Below are 21623 nucleotides of genomic sequence, written 5' to 3'. Positions count from 1 at the left end.
CAGTGTAAAAATAAGACCCATAAAATAAGAACAGCTAACATCAGATCAGACGTTAAACTCACACATTTTTTTTCAATAGAAAATTTAGAAATATTTGCACTGTTCCACCCAAAATCCACCTTCTTTTGGAATACATTCCTAAGAGTCAAAATTATACAAATTGAAGGTCACAAGCACATCCTTTAAGAAGGTAATAAAATGATGTTTTTCAGATTATCCTTCCGTCCACTCTGAGAACTGTGCACTTACATGTCAATTCCTTCTTAGGGAATCTTACCAGAACTAGAGGTGTGATAGAGTTCAGTGTAAGGCTCAATATGGACTGATGCGCCAGAGGGGACCTCGGGTATTCTGCCTTCCATTTCTGTGCTGATGGTAAGGTGACCATGCTCATCAATTCCACTGAATTTCTGCTTTATAACCAGCTTCTCATTGTTGCCAAGAAAAGTGACTTCAGTTTGCCGTGTAAACTCCCCACCTAAAGGAACAGTATTAGTTAAACCACTTAATAGTGGTTTCTGAATCCTTCTACTCACCATAACTGCTTCTACTAGAAAAAATTAAAACAATTATTTTCTGCAAGCAAGCTTTGATGTAACACAATTGTTAATATTCTGGATCCAGAAATAACTTCCAAAGGCATAGTGATATTGTCATGAGGAAACTCTCTTCTTAAACACTGAATGCTAAACTGTGAGTAATCCTGATGAAGCAGTTAAAATAAATAAATACATTCAGAAAAGCTAAAAATATCCAGCCTCTTAGTAAAAATAGCAAATGAGCTGTACATTTGAGGGAATATGTCTATTTGGAATACAGTCAGTTAAAAACAAAAAAATAAAATCCCCTACATCTGTTTCTAAATCAAAACCAGGTGAAATATATGCTGTAAATTCTGGAATAAACTTCAAACACACACATACTCACAAAAATATTAAAATCCCCAAACAATAAGTTATGTTCAAGTAGATTCATAGCACAAGGCTGTAAAGGATAAAATTTAAAAAGGAAACACGTGTTCTCCTAGGACAGATTGAACCCACAGCTTGAATTAAAGTGCACAGACAAGCAGATAATACCATGGACAGTTTTTTAAAGCTGTACTTGTGAACTGAGGCTTCCTTCAAATATGTTAGCAGGGTTATTTGCATTTCATACAACACTTCCTTCTACAAAGAATTTCAGACCTTCCAGCGGTCAGACTTTCATAGTGCTTTGCTTCTTTGGCACAATCAGGAAATTAACATATTAGATGTCTTGTAGATGTAGGGGAAGGTTTCTTCAGTAGCTCTGTACACTCTATAACCAAAAATCAGGTTTAGTGATTTGGAGAGTTTTAATAATCTCTTTCTTGTATGGGAATGGGTCAATCCATTCTTCCCTAAGAAATTTACATCCTTGTGCAGGAACTGTAAAATAAAAAGCCCAATATGTAAACAAGAAAAATAGTGAGAAGGTTGATAACAAAGCAATCAATTTGCAGCTCAGAATAAATAGATTTTTGTCATATATTGCTTCTATGTATACATTTCTTAAGACAAGGGAAAGTACAGCACAGTTTTTAAACATAATTAAATTAAAAGTTACCAGTAATGCTGAATCCATTTTTATATCCTTGCTGCTCCACAGCAAACATCCACCCTATTATACCTCCAATAGAGGCAAGAGGCAGTAAAGAATAACCCAAAGCTTCTGGGATCGTGCTGATAGCAGTGTAGGCACGCCCGTGGTTCATCACAACATACGAGTGGAGATCGGTGTTCTCAAAGGTAACTGGAATGGGGTTATTTCCTACAAAGATTCGTCCTTTGACCTTTCCATTGACTCTCTGAGGAGAACCTAGGAAATCAATGAAATGCATCAGAACAAAACGACAGTTCTCAAATACTCTACAAGGAATGTGTTCAGAACACTCCATTCTAAGATATTAATGTCAAAATGAATGGCAAAGAAACGTTTACTGAATTCAGCAGACAGGAAACTGCCTACAAATAGTATATTAGCTTGGTTATATGTGTATTGTCATTAGTTAAAAGGCCAAAATTGCCTCAAGAAATGCCCTTTATCCTCATCAACAGTTTTTCCTCCAAAGACAACTCCATAAACAGACCCTGTTGCTACAGCATCCCTGACATTAACAAGACCACACTTCATGTCAACATCTATTGAATGTAGATTTGCTAACTCCATACTAGAAGCCTAACACCACTAGGTGCTCAGAGCAATCAGACTACTGGCCTTCAGAGAAAATTTGTTATAAGACCATCAGTGTTTTACAGAAGTAATTACTTTGGTTTACTAATTTTCTTCTGTATATAATTTCCAAAATGCATTCAAATTCAAGTTGCAATACCTTCAATTATTCTTCTCTTTCTCTAAAAAACTCAGTTTTATGAACCAAAAGCTGCGTAATAGGTTTTTCTTCCCTTCTTTATACAACACAAAGCTTGCAGTCAGCTAGTTCAGCTGTTGAAATGCATCTATATTCTGAGTCAAGTCACTACAAGGATTACAAGTGTATACACAAGAAATTCCTTTATGGATCTTACACAGGAACAAAGTTTAAATGGGTATCTAACAAAAATCCGGCAGATTAGCCCTTTAGTAAAGAAGCTTAAGAGTCAGACAAACAGGAGCCATGCTCTTTACTTTGATGATCAGAGTTAATTTGTTCATCCCTTTTAGACAGTTCATTCCTAGAGTGTGGACCATATCAGATTATAAAACACTGGAAGTTCACAGCTAATTCTAACAATGACACTAGATGCTATACTATCAAATTATTTCAGTTACAGAATAACCTTTTTTTTCCTAGAAAGTTGCATAATTCATATACATGGCTACTTAAAACAGTTTGCTTCATTTAAAAAACAAAACCACCATCTTATGAAGTATAGCTCACTTAAAATACCTTTCAAAACATTTCTAGTGATAACTGTTCCAAAAAACATGTAACCATGTCTTATTTTGACTACTGAAAACAGGTTGCCTTATTCAAGACCATCAAGAGTAATAGCTGCATATGCACCCAGTTTTCAGAAAAGTTACCTTCTGCTACACATTGTCTGCCATTTCCTTTGTATCCAGCAATACAACTGCAACAAAATCCATTGGGGTAATCTTTGCAAATAGCATGAACTGAGCACTGGTGGCGATTGTTAGCACAGGTCTGTTGGACGTCTGTGTGGTACCGGAACACTGTAGAAAACACCAGACACATATACTAAATGCTTATTATGTCTATATTAATACAGATAATTTAAACTGTCTTGATGAAACTAGCACACAATCATTTTAACCTATGCTTGCTTTCAATCCAAAGCAAAAAGAAGCCTTTCCAACCTCAGAACAAAGAACATCAGTAAAGTACCTAGGAACATGCACCAAACACATAGTAATACTAGCTGGCTCATCCTATTGTTTCATGGAAATAGCCATCTATTTCAAGAAACAATATCTGGGTAGTCAGTCACACTGCTTTGAATTTTCCATAAATACCTCCTTGCAAGTTGGAATTGCTAATTCTGCCCTTGTAAAATCTGAGGCCATGAAATCCTACCCCAGCCAATGTTTTTTACAACCATCACTATTCTTAACCTTTATTAAATCATCTGAATTCAGTAACTCACATCAATGAAAGAAAAAAAAGCCAGGTTTTAGTAGAAATGATCATAAAATCTTTATCAGGAACAGCCAATTATTGCAGATATTAAAGTTCAGACAGTAACTTCAACAACACTCTTGGACAAAAGACATGGAAAATTCAGTTCCCACTAAGAACGTCTCAACTTCAGGAATATCATTATCCCTATGGGAAGCTTTTCTTAGTAGAAATTCAGGTTCCACAGGCACTGTGAACCTGCTCTCCTGCAAGCCAGACTGCAGGTCTAGTTTACTAGGCTGGCAGGATGAGGCTGAGGTGACATTCAAGCTAACTGCCCCAATGAATAACACAAATTAGTTAAATGTACCCAAAATGTCACATTTGAAAATCTATATCTTTTTGCTGCCTGTCTGTATTAGAACAATCCAACCTTTACAAAAGACCTTACCTATACCAGTTTCATCAAATTCTTCCACATCTATGACCTGGGGTTCCTGTGGAGGGAACTGCTGGGCTGGGAACTGGCGAGGTGGAGCTTTTGCTGTTGGGAAATCTCGATGACGATAAAAAGACTCGGTCGAAGGTGTTTCTGTTACATCTTGGTATGAAGTTATAAAGTCTTCCACAGCTAACTTAGGAACACTGTATGTAACGTGCTGGTCCTCTTCTGTACTGTCCGTGCTACTAGTGACATACTGCGGTCTTATTTCAGTGGAGCCGTAGTCTGACATGAACGGTTTTGAAGTCAACTCCTGGTCTTCTTCACTGGGCTCTAGGCTTGCCAGAACACTGCTGACCTTGGCAGGCACAATACTGTCAGATGAGCTACCAATCTCGAACACCCAGACTCCTTGCCTCCCAGCATTGCTGCTTCTATCAAAGAGAGCATATGTCAAGTCAAAATGGTCAAGTGCATGCTTTGTGGTATTTCTGTCCTACACAAAATGTTATTCTTCACTCAGAAATATCAGGACAAACTGTTGGATTACCTTATCTACATAACACTATGCAAGTACAGTTTATTCAGCTATAAAACACTACTGATAGTTTGGACAGCATTTTTTTCTGCAGAGGTGCAAACAGAAGGAGATACTTGAGTCACAAAAATCTTGCTAACACCTGTTACAACCTTCTAACCCACTCTCTTTCCTTCTTGCTCACTTTTTATGTCCCCACAAAAAAAAGAGTTCATATGACACAGTATTAAGAGTTAAAGTCTGAAGTGGTCCAATTTTATAAGGACCATTTTTAGAAGCTCCTATCAGCAGCAACAGAACTATGGAGGTTTGACAAATTACACTAAAGTCCTTATATTATTCAAGAGGATGAGTATCAGTAGCAGGTTTAGCAATTTTGTATGCAATGGCTAATAGAATCTTACTATTTCCTTCTGAGTCATGATACAATTCAGAAAAAACATGGAACTCCTTGATGTTTTCTTGATAAATTTAAAACAAACAAAAAAGCATACTTGTGCAAGTTTCTAATGCTGTCTTCATCATTAGCAATGACATTGTAGGATCCTGGATTTTCCCAGAAGTAGTAGTTTATGGAGGCTTGACTAAAGCCAACCATCGCAGGAATCTTTCCACCGTCATTCTTTGAGTACGTACTATAGAACTGCAAACCATCTTCTGGGTAAAGGAAAATAGCATAGGAACTGGAGTCAGAAGAGGCTAAAACAGCCTGGAATGTGTTCCTCTGTGGAAAAAAAAAATAAAATCCATTTACTCATGGAAAAATAGTCAAGACAGACAATAAAATAACATTTTTTAAACACAAAGACAACACTTGAATTTCCATAACACATAATGAATGCATCATGTACTTCACAAGGAAAAAAAACCTAAAAAAAAAATTAATATCATCCAAGCTTATGTTCTGCTGAAGTAGTTTTACAGTCAGTACGCATAAACATTAAATAGAAAGCATTCCCAAAGGTATGTTAAATCTCTCATAAAACAGCCATAGAGGCTGCCTACAACATAACACTTCTAAGTTCAATTGCATGCATTGCATGCTGTATTGTCTTCTTAAAATAAATTTTAAAAAATGTGCTAAACTAAACTAACTAAAAAGATGTAGAAAATTGACATTAATATATTGTATTGGTAAACAGAATATTTAAAAAAAAATGTTCAATTTTCACGTTGCTGCAATTGTCTTTTGCTGTTCGAAAGCTCCTATGTACTGTGGGAACCATCAAGACTGCACCTCAGACATCAGCTATTCATTGCTACAACAGTGCAGAGTCGTCACTGTGAAAACAGTGGCTGCATCAAGTTAGGTGCAAGAAATTAATCTCTGACAAAACAAGATTTGCTAAGTTGTGTTAATGTTCTCAGCTTCATCCATTGTGAGCAGGCCCACCAGCTGGGATCATTATAGTGCATAGTTACATATACAAGATCTTTGCAGAACAGTACCTAGTATGATTTTGAAAGAGAAAATGGATTGAAAGTAATACAAAAAGTATCCTCTGACTGCTTCTTCATTCAGTACTAGCTACAAAGCATGAGATTTTCTGAATGCAATATCATCTCTCCAAAACAGATGTACATATACCAGGTTTTAGATAGTTTGATGTCAAAATGACTTAAGACTCTGTTGAACAACACAAACCAAGTGGATTATATTCCACAGCTGGAATCCCACTATTTTAGTTATATCACAACTAACATTTAAAGCACAGAAATGTCAGGAAATACAAATAAGTTAGATATTTAAGATTCAGGTATTTTCTTCTGAATGAATAAAATACTGTAAAATATAAATAAAGTAAAAATTGTAGAAGCTTGTGTTTTGCTACAGCCTTTTCAACAAAAGAATGCATTCTAAACTGTGCTGGATCAATTTAAACACAGAGGAATTCAAGCCTTCAAAACAATATATAATGGTGTTACACATCAGCTGGACATGTGTCCAATATTTCTTAGAGCTCTCATTAATATTCACCTTTTCTTCTAAAGTAAGGTCTTCTCCAGGTCCCTGGTACGGAGCCACAAGCTTCCAGGTAACAATAACAACACTGCTGGGATCAAAAGCAGCCTCAGGAAAACCCCCTGTGATATAGTCTGATGCAAGCTGTAAGACATCTGAGGATGAATCTTCTCTGTAATAAACAGTTCCACGTCCATCTGTTGTATCCAGATCAGCCATAAACGGAGCAATAGCCCCAAAACTGACTGGGAATTGACCAAGATATTTTTCTTCGTTCTTAGGTTCATTCACTGCAATAATCCCATTTGTGGCAACCTAATGAGAAAAGGATATTTTAAGATAAATACTGCTTATGATGGCTGTCTCCCACATCTGTGTGCTCCAGATCAACACTTTTCAACACTTTTCATTGCATTTCTAAAAGAAATCGAGTCTGAACTTAGTCTTGTGTTCATAAATCAATTCCGTGTTTTTGTTTTGTATCCTCTTTCAGGAGTCTTGGGATTTCAGTTGTCCCTAAACCAGAGGTCTACTTTGCAGACTGACCAACATTTTCCCTCCAGAAAAAAAGATTTTAACTGCTTATATTTCAGACATGTATTGCCTCTTCAAACAAAGACATACACACTCATCACAATTTCCCAATTTGCCAAGTCTTTCTCAGACCACGGCCCAGCACAGCCCCTCTGTGACCCTGCTGGGAACGGTGCGCGGACCCCTTCTGGTGGCCAAAAGTTTCTTTCTCTTTTAGCTGTTACTCTTGTGTAGCAATTTCACAACGATGTGACTGAGGACAGGAAAGGTGAAGCAAAATTTTATGAGTTACTTTTTTTGGTTAAGCAGTGATTCTTATCTGTAGCATATGTGGTACACCCTGTAAATTCCCTTCCTGCCCTGCCACCATACTGTGGAGGACTGTCTCTTACTTGGGAAAACAAACAAACAAACAAACAACCTAAATGGTATTAAATAAAACTGGAATTCTTGGTCTGAAGGTACAGATCTACTAGCTCAGCAAGACTTAGTGGGCCAGCGAGATGATGACATGCAGACAACTGCTTCTGACTCTGGCCCATCTTCCAGGTGCCACAAATCTACAAGTGTTTGACTCCCCAGCAGCAGAGCAGGTCAGACCATTTGTGTGCAGCCAGGCACTTACAGGTCCAGAGCTGCTGCCACACATGCAGACAGCTCACCAAGGTACAGAAGTCCCAAAGCAGGCACCACAAGATACAAAGCTAAAACAGCCACCTCCCGCAGGTTTATCTCACTCATTGTGTGTCCCAGAAGAATAAACCACCACTGGACCTTCTCATACATTTAAGACGTTTCCAACACTAGATGGTCTTTATGAATGCTTGGAAGGGTGTGTGAATGCCTACAGCGGCTTGAGCTGCAAGGCCACCCAGCCCACTGGCCTGCACCCAACTGTACCTGTTGGCTTTCAGGTTCAGAAAAACAAAAGGATCCCCACACACTTCTCCAGCCAACCTCCATCCACATGCAGCTGAAGGGATTCCCTGTGTCTTGACTCATTCTCCGTGCATCTCCTTCAAGTATTTGTTAAGTCTTCCCTTCCACATATCTAAACATTGTCCTTTCACAAAATCCTTTAAAAAGGAATTCTGCAGATCCATGACTCATACCCTGACGTCTCTCCTACTTTGTTTGTTTTCAGTCTGGTTCCCTGCTTCCTTTCATGGTCCCCGGTTCTTATATTGAGACATATGGCCAAATCCAACCCAGCCTCTTTGCTATGTAATTTCTCCATCAGATGAAGACCCCTAGGCTAATCTGCTTGCTAAGAAAGACATTTTAGCAAGGAGATGTGCTCCATCTTTAAAGACAGAATTTAGAGTCAAGTCAAAGTTTGCCTCTTCCTTCTTGCTTATGCTTTCTCCACACAAGCACCCCTACTCCCATTCCTCTGAGAGATGACTTGTGTTTGAAATATTTCATACAAACTCCTCACTCTTCATCACATTTTGTGTGTGAATGGTGCACCCCTATCTACAGTGGTGTTTAAAGTAACATTAAGAGAAAACACAGTCAGGACTAGTTAGTATCACTGAACAAAATAGAGACTATAAAAAATGACCTAAGGTTTGGTCTTTTTTTCACCCATTAGGTATATGCTTCTATTTATTTCCTATCATGCTAAAAACTGAAATGTAGCAAGTAATTTAATTAAGGGGATACAAAAATACTAGCCATTCTCATTTTATGTTTCCACTTTATAAATGAGAGATGGTTTGGTTCTAAATGTTAAGGGCAATGTTTGGTTGCTAGTACTCTATCACCAAGAAAACATTTGCAAGCTATTAAATGAAAATAAATACACTGGCTGAGCACTTTGTGAAGAGATTTGTATGTAGAGAAAGAACATTCATCATTACTAAAAATCATTTTTAGTTTTTGCATTTAACAGTACACTTATATTTGCACAGAGAGCAAACTGCATGATTTAACTTCATTTCTTTGAAGCTCACACTGATATGCTAAAGCACGAACCCCAAACTACAGAGAGGTAATTCAGAGTAAGCACTGGGTTGTTTTTTTTTAAGCACTGGGTTTTATTAAAGCACGATTGCAACCTGCTGTAGGGAGCCTGCTTTGGCAGGGGGCTGGACTGGGTGATCCTCAGAGGTCTCTCCCAACCCCTGCGTTCTGTGATTCTGCGATCACTCCCATGAACAGGAAAAGGGGAAAAAAAAGGCAGCAGGTGGGCGTCGTCTAAAGGCCAGCTGTAGAGTACGTCTTTCCTTTTAGGGTATAATTCTGTTTAAATGGACAGGAACTAACACAGATTTATTTTTAGCATGTTAAACTTCTGAATTACACACATAGCTGACATACGTTCGTGGTCTCTAGCAGAACAAATCACACGCACTCTTTTATAGTCCTATCTTGAGAAATTAAGTGAGGAGAAGGAGGTAAGAAGTAACAAAGTACTTCTACTGTAAGAAAAAGTGGGTAACAAGAAAAATTTCAGACAAATGATATTTTTTTCCCTGTCCAGTTAGGAGGCTTTTTAAGGATGTGGATATTTCTGAGGAAAAGCTAAAAAAAAAAAAAAAAAAAAAAAATTGAATTTATTTGTATAAAGAAGTGTCAGTAGATCTAAATCAGTAAAACTTTCTAATTAAAACATGACTAACGATCAACTTAAGCAGCTCAAAAATTAACAATTAACAAATTGCCCCAAGCTTGACTTAATGGACTCTGATTCTTCCCTAGAAAGAAGTCACCTCCAGTCCTTCAGCTTTTCCACAGCTGTGAGCTCCACTGTGAACTAGAAAAGTCTGAACAAAAGTATACTGCCAAAGCAAAGAGGTCAGAATGGGCTAGCAATAGGATACAGTGTTATAGAGCTTGCATAGAAAAACACCTACATTTCCTTGAAAATATCTTCTGAAGATTAGAGTATGAGAAAGTCTAATGTTTCAATTTATGTTGAATAAAAGTTCTCTCTGCTGGCTATGAAAAGAGAGCTTTTGTAGCCAGAGATTTTATGACATGTTGATAACGAACAATTGTTCCTCAGAAGTCTTCGCCTTTTTATCTGCACGCTGAGGTAACCCAGCCCGGCTCCCCAGCTGCTGGGAAAATAGGGAGAATCCCACAATCCATGACTGTTTTCAATCAACTGAAGATGGAAGTTGTAAAAAATGAGCACTCAGAAATTAGGATGAGCTTACCGTGCAGAATCATACAGAAACACGTATTTCATCCTAACAACACAAAATCTGATGAAAAAATCTTTTATATACTGTACACAGACACTTTTCTCCACCCCCACGTGTTCTGTACTGTGCTTCCACTGTGCAACACTTGGGACAGATTGAAGGCGAGATAAAAGCCTCCTGATATCATGCAGACTGACACTAAAACACCACTGCTGATCCGATCTGGCCTATCAGTTGCCCATCCTTAGCAATCATGCTAAAAGGGCCCTAAAGGCGATTCCGGAATGTCCTCTGCAACCACATTGTTTCTGACACAATCCCAGGGCACGCCACAGGCCGGTACCAAGATCATGAAGCTGAGGAAACCCAGTGGTGTTACCAATGTCCTGCACTTTGGGAGCTCTGTCTCCTCTCTGTCACTTATCTGATGCATCACTGCTACCTTTACTTCTCAGCGCCTGACATGCATGTCACTCCATGATCTTCCAAGAACAGGTCTGTGCCTCAAAAAGCGCATTTTCATGTGAGCAGACTTATCAGTGACCCACTAAGAGCCTGGGAGACAAGGCCATGAACTCGGGGGCAAACTGGACACCCCTCAGGGCTGACCAGAACATTCGTCTTCACCTCCAGCGTCAGGTCACAGCACCCACTTTCCACACAGGCACAACATGAGTCCCTCGGTCTTTTGCCACAGACTCGAGTACGTGGGAACTACACCCAATGTTGAATGACCGCAGCCACGTGGGGGTCTTGCACGTTCCAAGCAAAGCAACAAAAAGGTGCCAAGTTTCCCAAGCACCTCCGTGAAGTTCAGCCCCAGCCATCAGACTCATGTTACTGCAGCCAACCCTTCCAATCCCGTCCTCAGGGGCCAACGCCTCCGCGAGCCCCGCGCGCACGAACGGCGCGAACGTGCGTGCACGCGGCGGGGAGAGCGGCCGGGACAGCGCTCGGAGCGCCAGCCTCGGGCACGCAGCGACCGCCGGACACCCGCTGCGGCGGCTCGGGGACCTCGGGGCGCTCCGCGCGAGCACAGAGCGTGCCTGGGGACGGTGCTCGTCCTGGACGGGCACCGCTCGCGTCGCTCTCCGGACCGCCGCCTGCCCACGCCGGGGTCGGACGGGGCTACGGTGAGGGGCGGAGAGCCCTCGGGACCCCGCAGCCAACACCTCAGCCCCCCCCCCGCCCGCACTCACGTAGAGGGAGCGGACGGCGGCGCCGTAGAAGCGCAGAGCCGTCCCCAGCTCCAGCGCCGCTGAGCGCGCGTCGTCCCCGGGCTCCAGCGCCGCATCTCCATGCTCAGTGCCGTGCGGCAGCAGCAGCTCTGCGGGCAGCGCCAGCGGCAGCGCCAAGGCCAGCAGCGCGCAGAGCGGACAGCGCGACCCGGAGCCCATACTGACGGCTCCCGGCACGGCGGCGCGGCCCCGCCGCTATAAATGCGGGCAGGGGGCGGGCGGGGCGGGCCAAGGGCGGTCCTGAGAGGGGGAGAAGCCGCGGGACCCCCCGAGGCCCAGAGGGGCAGGGTCTGGGGGAGGTCGGTGAGCGCCGCAGCGGTCTGATGAAGTTCCAGCGCTGCGGCCCCGGCCCCTGGTTGGTGGGGTTCCTGCAATGGACAGTTACTGTATCCCCCAGGGCTACACCAACAGCTGATATACTGAAGCTGAGCAAGTTAACAACTCGATGTGAAGCAAAACTAGGAATCCCTGCACCGTTTTCTGGAATCACCTTGCCAGTATCTGCTAATTATCAGAAGGAAATGAAGAAATGCACAGAAAAGTGGTTCGCAAATTAACCCCATCTGTGCCAGGGCTTCATGCAATTGTAAAATAAAACTCACAAAGCAGTCACAGAATCATTAATGTGCTTAGAAGAGACCAGTAAGATCACGGAGTCCAACCATCAACCCGCTCTCACCATGGCCACCAGCCACGTCCCTCAGTGCCACATCTACTCATTTCCTGAACACCTCCAGGGATGGTGACTCCACCACCCCCCTGGACAGCCTCTTCCAATCCCTCATTCCACTTTCTGAGAAAAACATTTCCTCATATCCAACCCAAGCCTCCCCTGGTGCAACTTGAGGCCATTACCTCTCATCCTGTCGCTCGTTGCTTGGGAGAGGAGGCCAACCACTACTTCACTACAACCTCCTTTCAGGCAGGGACTTATACGGAGTGATAAATTCTCCTTTCAGCCTCCTCCAGAATGTAAATAAAGTCTCCATTCTGTAAAAGAAAATTCACTGATGACAGGAGTTGTACAGAAAATAAGTATGGGGCATTGAAATAGACTCCATGTCTTCTTGTTTCACAGTCTGCTCCTACTCCCACAAAACACCCAGAATCAACTGAAAATTGATAAATTTCATGTATTTTTCCTAAAGCTTTCAAGCAAAGACAGTTCTAGAAAACAGCAGCATTTAAGGAATAAATCTTGTCAAAAGTGTACGCTGTGACATTCCCACTGCATATTTCTTCCTCATCAGCAGCAACTGCATGTGGCTGTATTTCACGAAGCAGCCACTGAGACACACTGCCTGGTGCTCTGGGATGACAAGAAGCCTTCTTTTGTTCCTCACCATCCAGTTTATGTTGTACTTTTACCTACAGCCTCCCTCTGTGTATTCACTCCCTGTTCGTCTGTAACTGGTGGATTTGGGGGTACCTAGCTAAGGGCCAGGAGCTAAGGGCAAGCCGTGCTTGTGGAACACAACTCCATAGCAAAGAGAAAGCCTAAATCAAACCCCATAACACCTCCAGCACCCCATGCTAAAAACATATAAAAAATTCCCATTGTGCCTGAAGTTTTTCATAATCCCATTCTTCCTCAATACAAAAGTTAACCTGAGCCAGAGGAAGATAAAGGCATGGAAAGAAAAATTTGGGGCTGAAGTTTTCCTGCCAGATCCATACGATTCCCCAGTGTAATGTCCAGCATTTGGAGGGTAAGGACCACTGGAAAGCCAGAAACATCTTGCAGTAAATCTGAAATGGATTTGAAGGCTGCAGAGTTGACCATCTGGACATGTAAAACAGAGTGATAGCTAAGACATGGCAAATCCCTTGTTCGTGAGTCAGTATATTGTGATTGTTTGGTCTATTTTTAGGTTAAGAGGAATGCAGTGTTTCTGTTGAGTAGGTTTACTGCGTGTGTGTCTCCCACGGTGATGAGTAATGAGAACTGTCGGTTCTCAAGACTTAAAACTATTTTATTTAAATTGTCCTTTTTAGTATCTTCAATAAAAACCTGAAAAAGATGTGGAGAAGCATGTTTACACGTCATCACTAATTGGGAAATATTAATTTCTAATGCCAAGTAGAATGGAGAACTCAAAATAATGTAGTGAGATTTAGATGGGAAGAAATAACTCAGAGGCAAACTGGAATAGCACTAACTTATCACCAGCATATCATCATGCAAAATCTTCCAAAGCTGTTAAATCTGCCTGTAGCTGTTAAATGCCAATAATATCACATTTTCAGTGGATCACAAATTAGACCTAGCAGCAGTTTACAAAGCAACATGGCTCTCAGAGTGGATGGTGAGCTCCTGCACAGTACGTGAGCAGCTCTTATTGAGTTACTCAGAAGTGACCTTTTCTAAAAGGACACAACAGCACCACTTTTCCCAGTGATTGCTTGGGAGATCAGAGATCTCACAGAAAGTGCACTACTGGACACAGTTTGGAGTGAAACATTTTAAAAGATTAGAGGATCTGAAGGAGTGACACACAAAGCATTGTTAAAGAACAGAACTGTGTATTTGGCTGAATGATAATGGGAAGGAGATTTGATCTCCATCTCTCATCAAAGACATGAAGCATCTGCCATTCAAGTATCTACAAAACAGAGGGAGGAACTGTATCAGTGAGTTATGAGGAGTACAGATAAGCAGGTATCAAAATAACTAAAAGAAGGCATGAAATAGCAGAAAATGTTTTCTTACCATAGGGTCTATTTTCAGGAGAATCAGAGATTAGGCATAGCAGAAGCAGAATGACAACAAGCTTTGAATAGACAACAGCCAGACTGATTGCACTGCAAAAAAAAATGAAAATAAAAATACTGTAAGGATTAATTCTATATTTGATCCTGGGACAAGACAGCTCAACAGATTTTTTGCTTGAGTTTCTATGTTCATATGGTACTAAAACAGCTCACAAGTATGTGCATGCACATATTTGAATGTTTCCATTGCCTACACGTGAAGCGATGTGGAAAGGAGGATTGCAGATATGGTTTTGTGTGACCACCCTAACCTCCACCCAGGATCTGTGAGTGGAAGAAGGAATGCAGTGACCTGGGTCCTCATGGTGATCATCAGCTGTTCAAAGATGAGGAAGGATTCTAGTGCATGGATCAACACAAGATAGAGCAACCATCCAGTATTAAAATGGAAGGAATCAACCATCTGTGCTAACGTCAGGAAAGAATAGGACTGAGGTCTGCTGAGAAGGAACGTTTTTAAGAGAGGGAAGGTCATGGGAATTAGAAGGTCACAAACAAAGGCAAAGCTTGCAATAAGATTGCAAAGTGAGAATCATGAATTTAAATCACTGTCTTGGCACTTAACAGCTGTCGTTCACTAGGATGGGACATTACGAAATTCCCTCTGCAAGTCTAAATGAGCCTAAATCATTGTGGAGGTCACAAGATTTATGAACAATTTCTGAAAAAGGACATTTTCCAGCAAAACAGAAAGACTAATTCTGAAGCACTGTAAGATGCTTGAGAATAGATGCACAATGAGCAATATTAAATACGACCCTCTACATCAGTGCAGGGCAAAAAAGACCATGAAGTGCCTTCATTTTCTCTCACTGGGACAACATACAGGGACAACAAATCTTCCTTGGGAACGCACATCCTGTTCTGGAGAGCAGCAGGGCAGCAGTAGGGATGTGTGACAGTTGGCCAGTGACCTGATCAGTACAGAAGAGAGAGACTGCTGGGATGTAGTGATGTGTAGCAGTGACAGATGAACAGCTGCCCACAGCAGGGGAAGAAGCCTGGGAAATATTGGTTCTCAGCCCCTTCCTAAGCCTGCTGCTTGGAGGAAACGCTTACATTTCCAGGGTTACCCATATCCATTTTTTCTGTCTCATTACAAAAACTGATAACCATATCAAAAAGGGACAGAAAAAAATTATTACAGAGGAAGTTATGCAGTGAGGTTACACTTACACAGATGTATGAACACTTTTCTTCATCTCAGTCTATAATGTAGGAAAAATGAGATGGAAAATGAAATAGAAAAATATTAATATCATAGAAATTGGCTAGATAAAAATAGCCTGTTCTCCAATCTGTCAGTCATGTAGTCACATGGAAAACATGACAGTTTTTATTGCTTCCTTTTTGATATTTTATCAAAATATCCTTCTGATATCCTAAAGCCTGTTGACTGAAGAATGGAGTTTCTAATCCAGGAAAAATACAGCAATTTTTGTAGTAACAGAGTTAGAATAGGGAAGAAAGGAACCTAGTTAGTCTTCTATTTAAATTTTGAGCACAGCACTAACTATTCCAAGTCTTACTGTTCTGTCATTGTCTAAAAGTTTAGCTTTGTGCAAAAAAAGACTGAACAGACACAAAGAAATGACTTAAAGCTTATTAAAACACATAGGAGTCAGGAAGACAAAAGGTATGATCAGTTTCTTATACATGCAACAAAATGACTGCAATATGAATGAACATTGTTTTAAACAATGGGAATGGGATGTGGAAAAGTAATTTGAATGGGACAGGAAGACAGATTTAGAAAAGGTATCCTTTATCTCCTGTCTACTTTGAAACAAAAGGAATACATAAGACTGGGTAATTATATCTTACTATACCTGCTTCAGAGCAGAATTACTGAACACAGGGAAAATTCACCTCCCCATAGTCTAGCTATGAGATAGTACTTAATGCATTTCTTGTTAAACCATCACATCAGATTAAACTTGCATCCAAACGAATTTAGCATTGCTAAATTTAGTATTCTTGTATTTTACTTGGGCATTTACTTTCACTGCAATTAACGTGAATTTCATTTGAACATAATACACAAAAAAAGGAGTGGCACAAAGTCCCTGCAGCAGAGCTTCTAGATGGCATGCAAGAAGGAAAGAGAGGCCAAGCACTGCTCTGATGCTGGCAGTGGCTGGAAATTCAGTAACAAATGGTTAGTACAGGTCAGCCTTAGCTTCTCTATGAACATTCATAAGTGCTAGTAAAGTCAGACACACCAGCACAGTTTCTCATGGCAGCCAAGCTATTACAACAGTACATTATTTCTCAAGTGAGTCTAAATAATCATGACAAGTTACAAATGAAATTTAATTCATTTTTCTCCATCATGACCTGGTGATTCCTTTTGGAAGGAAGAGGGCTTCTTTCTGAAACTGATTTTTGGCAGTGGAATTCATTGCCTAAGGTAGCGAAACTCAGCTGGAAGGACATACCTTGAGCAGCTGTGAATAAAACAGAAACTGACTTTCACTAAGAGTAAATGGTACTGTGATATAGCAAAAGCCAACAACTTGAATCGCTGTTTTTTGTTTTTGTTTGGTTTTTGTTTTATTTTTCCAACAAGACTGGATGAGGGAAGAAATGCTTAACACGTTTAGCACTTATTCTTATTAATGGCAAAGTCTCAACATTGGATTGTAGTTCACCTTTACACACAGAGATAGGTGAGAAAGCCCTGCACAGATGGAGAAAAAGTGTTCATCCATGCTTGGCCAGTCTGAACTCTAGGTATTGAACTTACAGGCAACCTCTTCATAAGAAGTATCAAGAGTTTACTCTACATTTTTAACCTGAAAGTCTAATTTGTGTGCATGAAGACAAAATGTTTTAAATCAGTTGAATATAATGCCTATAGTTGGCTGCAACATGCCATGCATTGCATCTGTAATGCTGAAAAAATATTCTTCTCTCCTTTTTTTTTTTTTTTAAACTGTATAAATCCTGTAAATTTTCCCCTGGCCTGAAACAGTCCAGACCTCAAAAACAGGAGTAGTTCCATGAATTACAGCTATTTATTCTTCCTGACCTAAGGACTTACATCGCTGTTCACTTCGCTTGGAAACTGCAGACTAATGTAAACAGTGGCCCACTCCTTTCTTCCCAAACATAGCTTAAAGTTTTAGCCTAACACATAGCACTCTAGCTTTGTCACAGAACAACAATAAAACATGAGGATCTGCACTAAGCAACTCGGCACAGAAACAAACATGTTGCCTGTGAGAAAAGAAGCAGTATTTGCAAATTGCAAGGTTAATGTGATAACTTATTCATTGGAGAAGTGGCAGGACAGGTGTAAGAGTAGGAACTCTCTTTTTCAATAAAAGACTGCTGAGAGCAGACTGTGCTTGAAGTCCACATTCCCAATTAAAATAAAGATGGGGTGTGTGATTCCTGAGGCCATGTGGCAAGGGTTGGTTTTGTCCAAACAGTGCGGACACAGTGAGGCCTAGGCTAACCCCTAGGCCTCACTGCCTGTGTCCACACTAGGTAGCCTTTAGCTTGGGATCTCTGCTGGGTTACAGTATCTCTAAGACACACAACAAAATATTTTCGTATTTTTTTCTCAGAACTTGGTGTCAGAAATAAAGCAAACCATTATATGCCAGTGGTTTAGTTACAGCACAAAACTGTCATGTCTTCCCTGATACTCAACGCCCCATGAAGCTCTCCCAGCTTCCTTCCCTGTCCTTTTCCACAGCAGGCATTTATAAATCTTTGGGGAACCCAGGGCTGACCCACTTTATGGCTCATTGACCAGATCTCATTCCTTGAGATCTTTCTCAGAGAAACTCATGTCCCTTTTCCTTTAATTGCAAAATCTTTAATGATTCTCTTAAACTTCCTGCATGAAAAACATTTGAATGTTTTCCAGCACCACAAATCTTTCAAACCCCAGTCCTGCCAGTATGGGTTATCCTTATTTATGAGTAAGGGCACTAAAATAAAGGGAATGTTTTAGGAAAGAGAAAGTAGTATTTGAAATAAAACTATCTAAATCTGGTCCTTAATTCTGTGTTTTCTCATTAAATACATTAATTTTTATAAGTGCATAAGATACATTTAATGCACTTGTCCCTTAAATCTGCTCCAGTGGTCCCACACATCTTTAGAGCTGCATGAAATGGCCATGTAGAGACCCATATTCAGTGTGCATATGCAGCTTTAACAGTCTGAAAATACTTGGAAACATAATTAATAAAAACAAACAAAGTGGGGGGGGGGGAAGTGTGTTCTATTAGATATGTTTTAATTTTAAAATGACTGCTTTGTGGATACTGGTACTTTTGTTTTTATCCTCTGAGTAGAGAATCTAAGTTCTGAAAAAGGAGCCACAGGCTTTGAACAAACAAATACATTGTGCTCTTCCTAAGGGAAATCTACTGCCCTCTGCTTCTTCCATGTTAGTAAGTACAATTCAGTCATTGAAGTATGTGGCACTGAACTCTGCGACATCCAGAAACGTCAGTGCTTGCTGCAGATTATTCCCTGCAGCAGAGCTCAACTCAAAGCAGATTTTCATACAGCAGTCACAGTTTTATAGTCGACAGTGTTTTTCATGATTACTATGTCAAGTCTCAAAACCTCTCCCTTTGACCTAAGGAACATTATTATTCCACTTCACAAACAGAAAAATGACAGCACCAAAGGAACACAGCTGGTCCACCTGGCGAGCCAGAAGACAGACAGGAAGCTCAGCGGAGGTTTCCTGACATCAGAAGCAGCTTTCTGAGGCAGAGCAGATCATGTTTCTTCCCAAGGCAAATGCCAGCTTCAACCAATAACTCTCTCTGTGGGGATCTAAAGCCCAGCAGCCTCAGGAGAACTCACCAACTTCACGTATTTAGGGGGCTACCGCATGGCAGACATGAGCAAAAAATCACAAGTAAAATATAAAGACAGCTTTTTTTAAGGTGAATATATAATTGTGTTGCTAGCTGACAGGCTGACTGGAGGGGCATATGATAAAGTATAATTCAGTAAGCATAGAAAGACAGAACATTTGCAGCAGTTTCCATTCTGTGAGGCAGAATTAAGAGGCTGGTCTTAAGTATCTACAAGCTGTTTCTGATCACTACAAATTGTGCCGTAAGAACTTTGAACACAGGAAATATGTTTCAGAGTGAAGTAAAACAAGCAGGCTGACTTCACACAGCAGCAGCAGAACATCTCCCTTCTGACAGCGCAGTATTTCTCAAACACCCATCTGTCCAAAGACAGCAGAGCTCAAAGACAGAAGCACTAGAGAGGAGCTTCCGCTTGGAATGATTCTCTCTTGGATAGCACCTTGACATCAGGAACATTTCATGGCAAACTATGACCAAACCTAACTTCATGTTCTTGTTTGCTGACACTCATTTTTCACACACCCACTGGTATGCCCTGCACATTTTTTATCTGAGTGCTCTCAAAAACTTGGGAACGCTCCTGCCTTAACCTTTGCAACCTCAGGGCTTATATTTGTCACTCTTATGTGTTACACTCATGGAAGAATGTATAAGTACACTACCCTTATTATTTCACTGCCACTAACTCTGCTAACTTTTTCTAAGGTTTTTGAACATCTCCTACAGTGTAGCATTCTCTCAGTTTCTGACTTAAACAGAAATCTGACCAAATCGTTAAGACCCAGATGTTGCATGCATTGCCTCAGCAGGGTGGCTGAGCTGTTACTGGGTTACTGTCTCAGCATCAGAGCCAGATGCACTGAATGGCTGCCAGTGTAGTGGAGCTGGGAAAAGGAAGCCTGTCACTCCTGAAATTAAGGATATCTTTTTCCAATTGAGAAGGAATGAACCAGAGTGGGGAAAGAGAGGATTTTGAAGAAGAGTCAAATGAGGATGGACTAGCATGGTGGGAAAGAGGATCTTCGCCTTTTAAGTGAGAGGATCCAAAATTAAACCCTGACATTGCCAGAATTTGTGCATGCAAATTACTCCATTCACTCTAAGAGGGCTGATCACACACCAACAGCAAGCAGAAGAAAAAATGCAAGCTATCCAAGTCTGCACACAAATTCCCAGTGCTACCCAACAAATCCCAGGTTTTTCTGACTCTACTGGTCTTCAAACCCTGCAAGAAAAAAAAAAAAACAAAACAAAAACAAACAACAAAACAAACAAACCAACAAACCAACCAACCACCAACAGATCTTTTTTCCGACTGAGGATCTCATTTATCTTCAGCAAAGCGAGTGAATTATTAAAATGAGTACCTCTGGCTGTGAAGGGAGAAATGCTGCCAGCCAGGAACAAGGATGGGTGTTTGAGGAAGGAAAGGGGCAGGCATCCCTGACTCCCCAGGCAGAAGAAAGGCACTGGTGCTGTCCAAAACAAAAAAAAAAGGAGGTCAAGTTAGAGCCAACCAAAAAGACAGAGCAGTACATAGGAGGCTTAAGCTGTGTATTTAAAAGTTACTTCTTGCTGAGACTGACTTCTGCTTCATGCAATTTCATATAATATCTTTCTGTCTTCAGTTTCCACTCAGTGAATGTTAGACAGCTCTCGGCACTGCAGGAACTCAAACTGCATTTCTCTCAAATCAAAGATATAATGAAGCAGACTCTGAGGGCTCCAGATGTTTTTCCCCTGTCAGAGGACCCACAACTGTGAAGTCAACCAGAAGAGCTCCAAGCAAACGCTCTTCAATATCCATGGGCTACAGTGTGGGAAACTTAATACTGCATATCTTGCAACCTCTAAAAGGTGACTTTTCTAAGTTGGCATAGTATTGCTTGAGAGCAGCCAAACAGCTACAACCAGCACAAGGGAAGCAGAAGCTCACCACAAAGGATGCATCTATGCAGCCAAGTTTATGCTAAAAGAGGTAAACCCCCATTGTGCAGCTCTGAAGATACACTTCAGCAAAGAAACAGCTCAGACAAATGCAAGCAGTTTGCAAAATAGATTGAGTCCAGGGGCTGATGTTTCCAAGCCTTACACTTTGAAAGTCAGACAAACAACCGACTCTCTACCACAAGACTTCTTGCTGCTGCCACCGGGACAGGGAAGCAGCAGCAGCACCCTCCGCTGGTCACTGCCGTAGCAGCAGCAAACGTCCCTCAGGATTTCTGAATATTTGATATGCATAAAATTCCAATAAAACCAGGACAACCTAAGCAACTGCTCTCCTTATTGTGCATGAGGAATACAGGATGACTGCATGCATAAGAGTTCACATGAGTGTTCTTTCATTTGATCCAGAAGTAAATAGCAACTCTCTATGCTTGACCACATCCAACACATACTAACGTTTCTTCTTTGAAGATCATCCTAAATTACTGAAAATTATGAAAAAAAAAGATTTTGTGTAGCTATAGAAAATCTTTAGTCACATGGACATACACAATAATAAAGGCAGGTGAAGACATGGGGGGGGGGG

The 21623-nt window shown here is 40.9% G+C and overlaps 1 protein-coding gene and 1 long non-coding RNA gene across 2 annotated transcripts in view; both read right to left on the bottom strand.

Moving 5' to 3' along the window:
• Positions 1-11656, bottom strand: part of NID1 (nidogen 1) — a 37916-nt gene extending 26260 nt beyond the window's left edge. Inside the window, exons 1-7 of the mRNA XM_021392075.1 lie at positions 11430-11656; positions 6560-6859; positions 5076-5305; positions 4053-4477; positions 3049-3198; positions 1588-1839; positions 278-478 (exon numbers count right to left, since the gene is read on the bottom strand). Of these exons, the coding sequence (XP_021247750.1) occupies positions 278-478; positions 1588-1839; positions 3049-3198; positions 4053-4477; positions 5076-5305; positions 6560-6859; positions 11430-11627 (1756 nt within the window). The 5' untranslated portion in view covers positions 11628-11656. The remainder of the gene's footprint in view (positions 1-277; positions 479-1587; positions 1840-3048; positions 3199-4052; positions 4478-5075; positions 5306-6559; positions 6860-11429) is intronic.
• The window catches only part of LOC110396296, a 10501-nt gene continuing 2940 nt past the window's right edge, over positions 14063-21623 (bottom strand). The window contains exons 2-3 of the long non-coding RNA XR_002436904.1: positions 20458-20565; positions 14063-14270 (exon numbers count right to left, since the gene is read on the bottom strand). This is a non-coding gene — a long non-coding RNA (uncharacterized LOC110396296). The remainder of the gene's footprint in view (positions 14271-20457; positions 20566-21623) is intronic.

The sequence above is a fragment of the Numida meleagris genome, chromosome 3 (genome assembly GCF_002078875.1).
Source record: "Numida meleagris isolate 19003 breed g44 Domestic line chromosome 3, NumMel1.0, whole genome shotgun sequence".
NCBI classification, from domain to species: domain Eukaryota; kingdom Metazoa; phylum Chordata; class Aves; order Galliformes; family Numididae; genus Numida; species Numida meleagris.
Note: the sequence above shows the minus strand (reverse complement) of the source record. Positions and strands in the feature narration are given on the sequence as shown.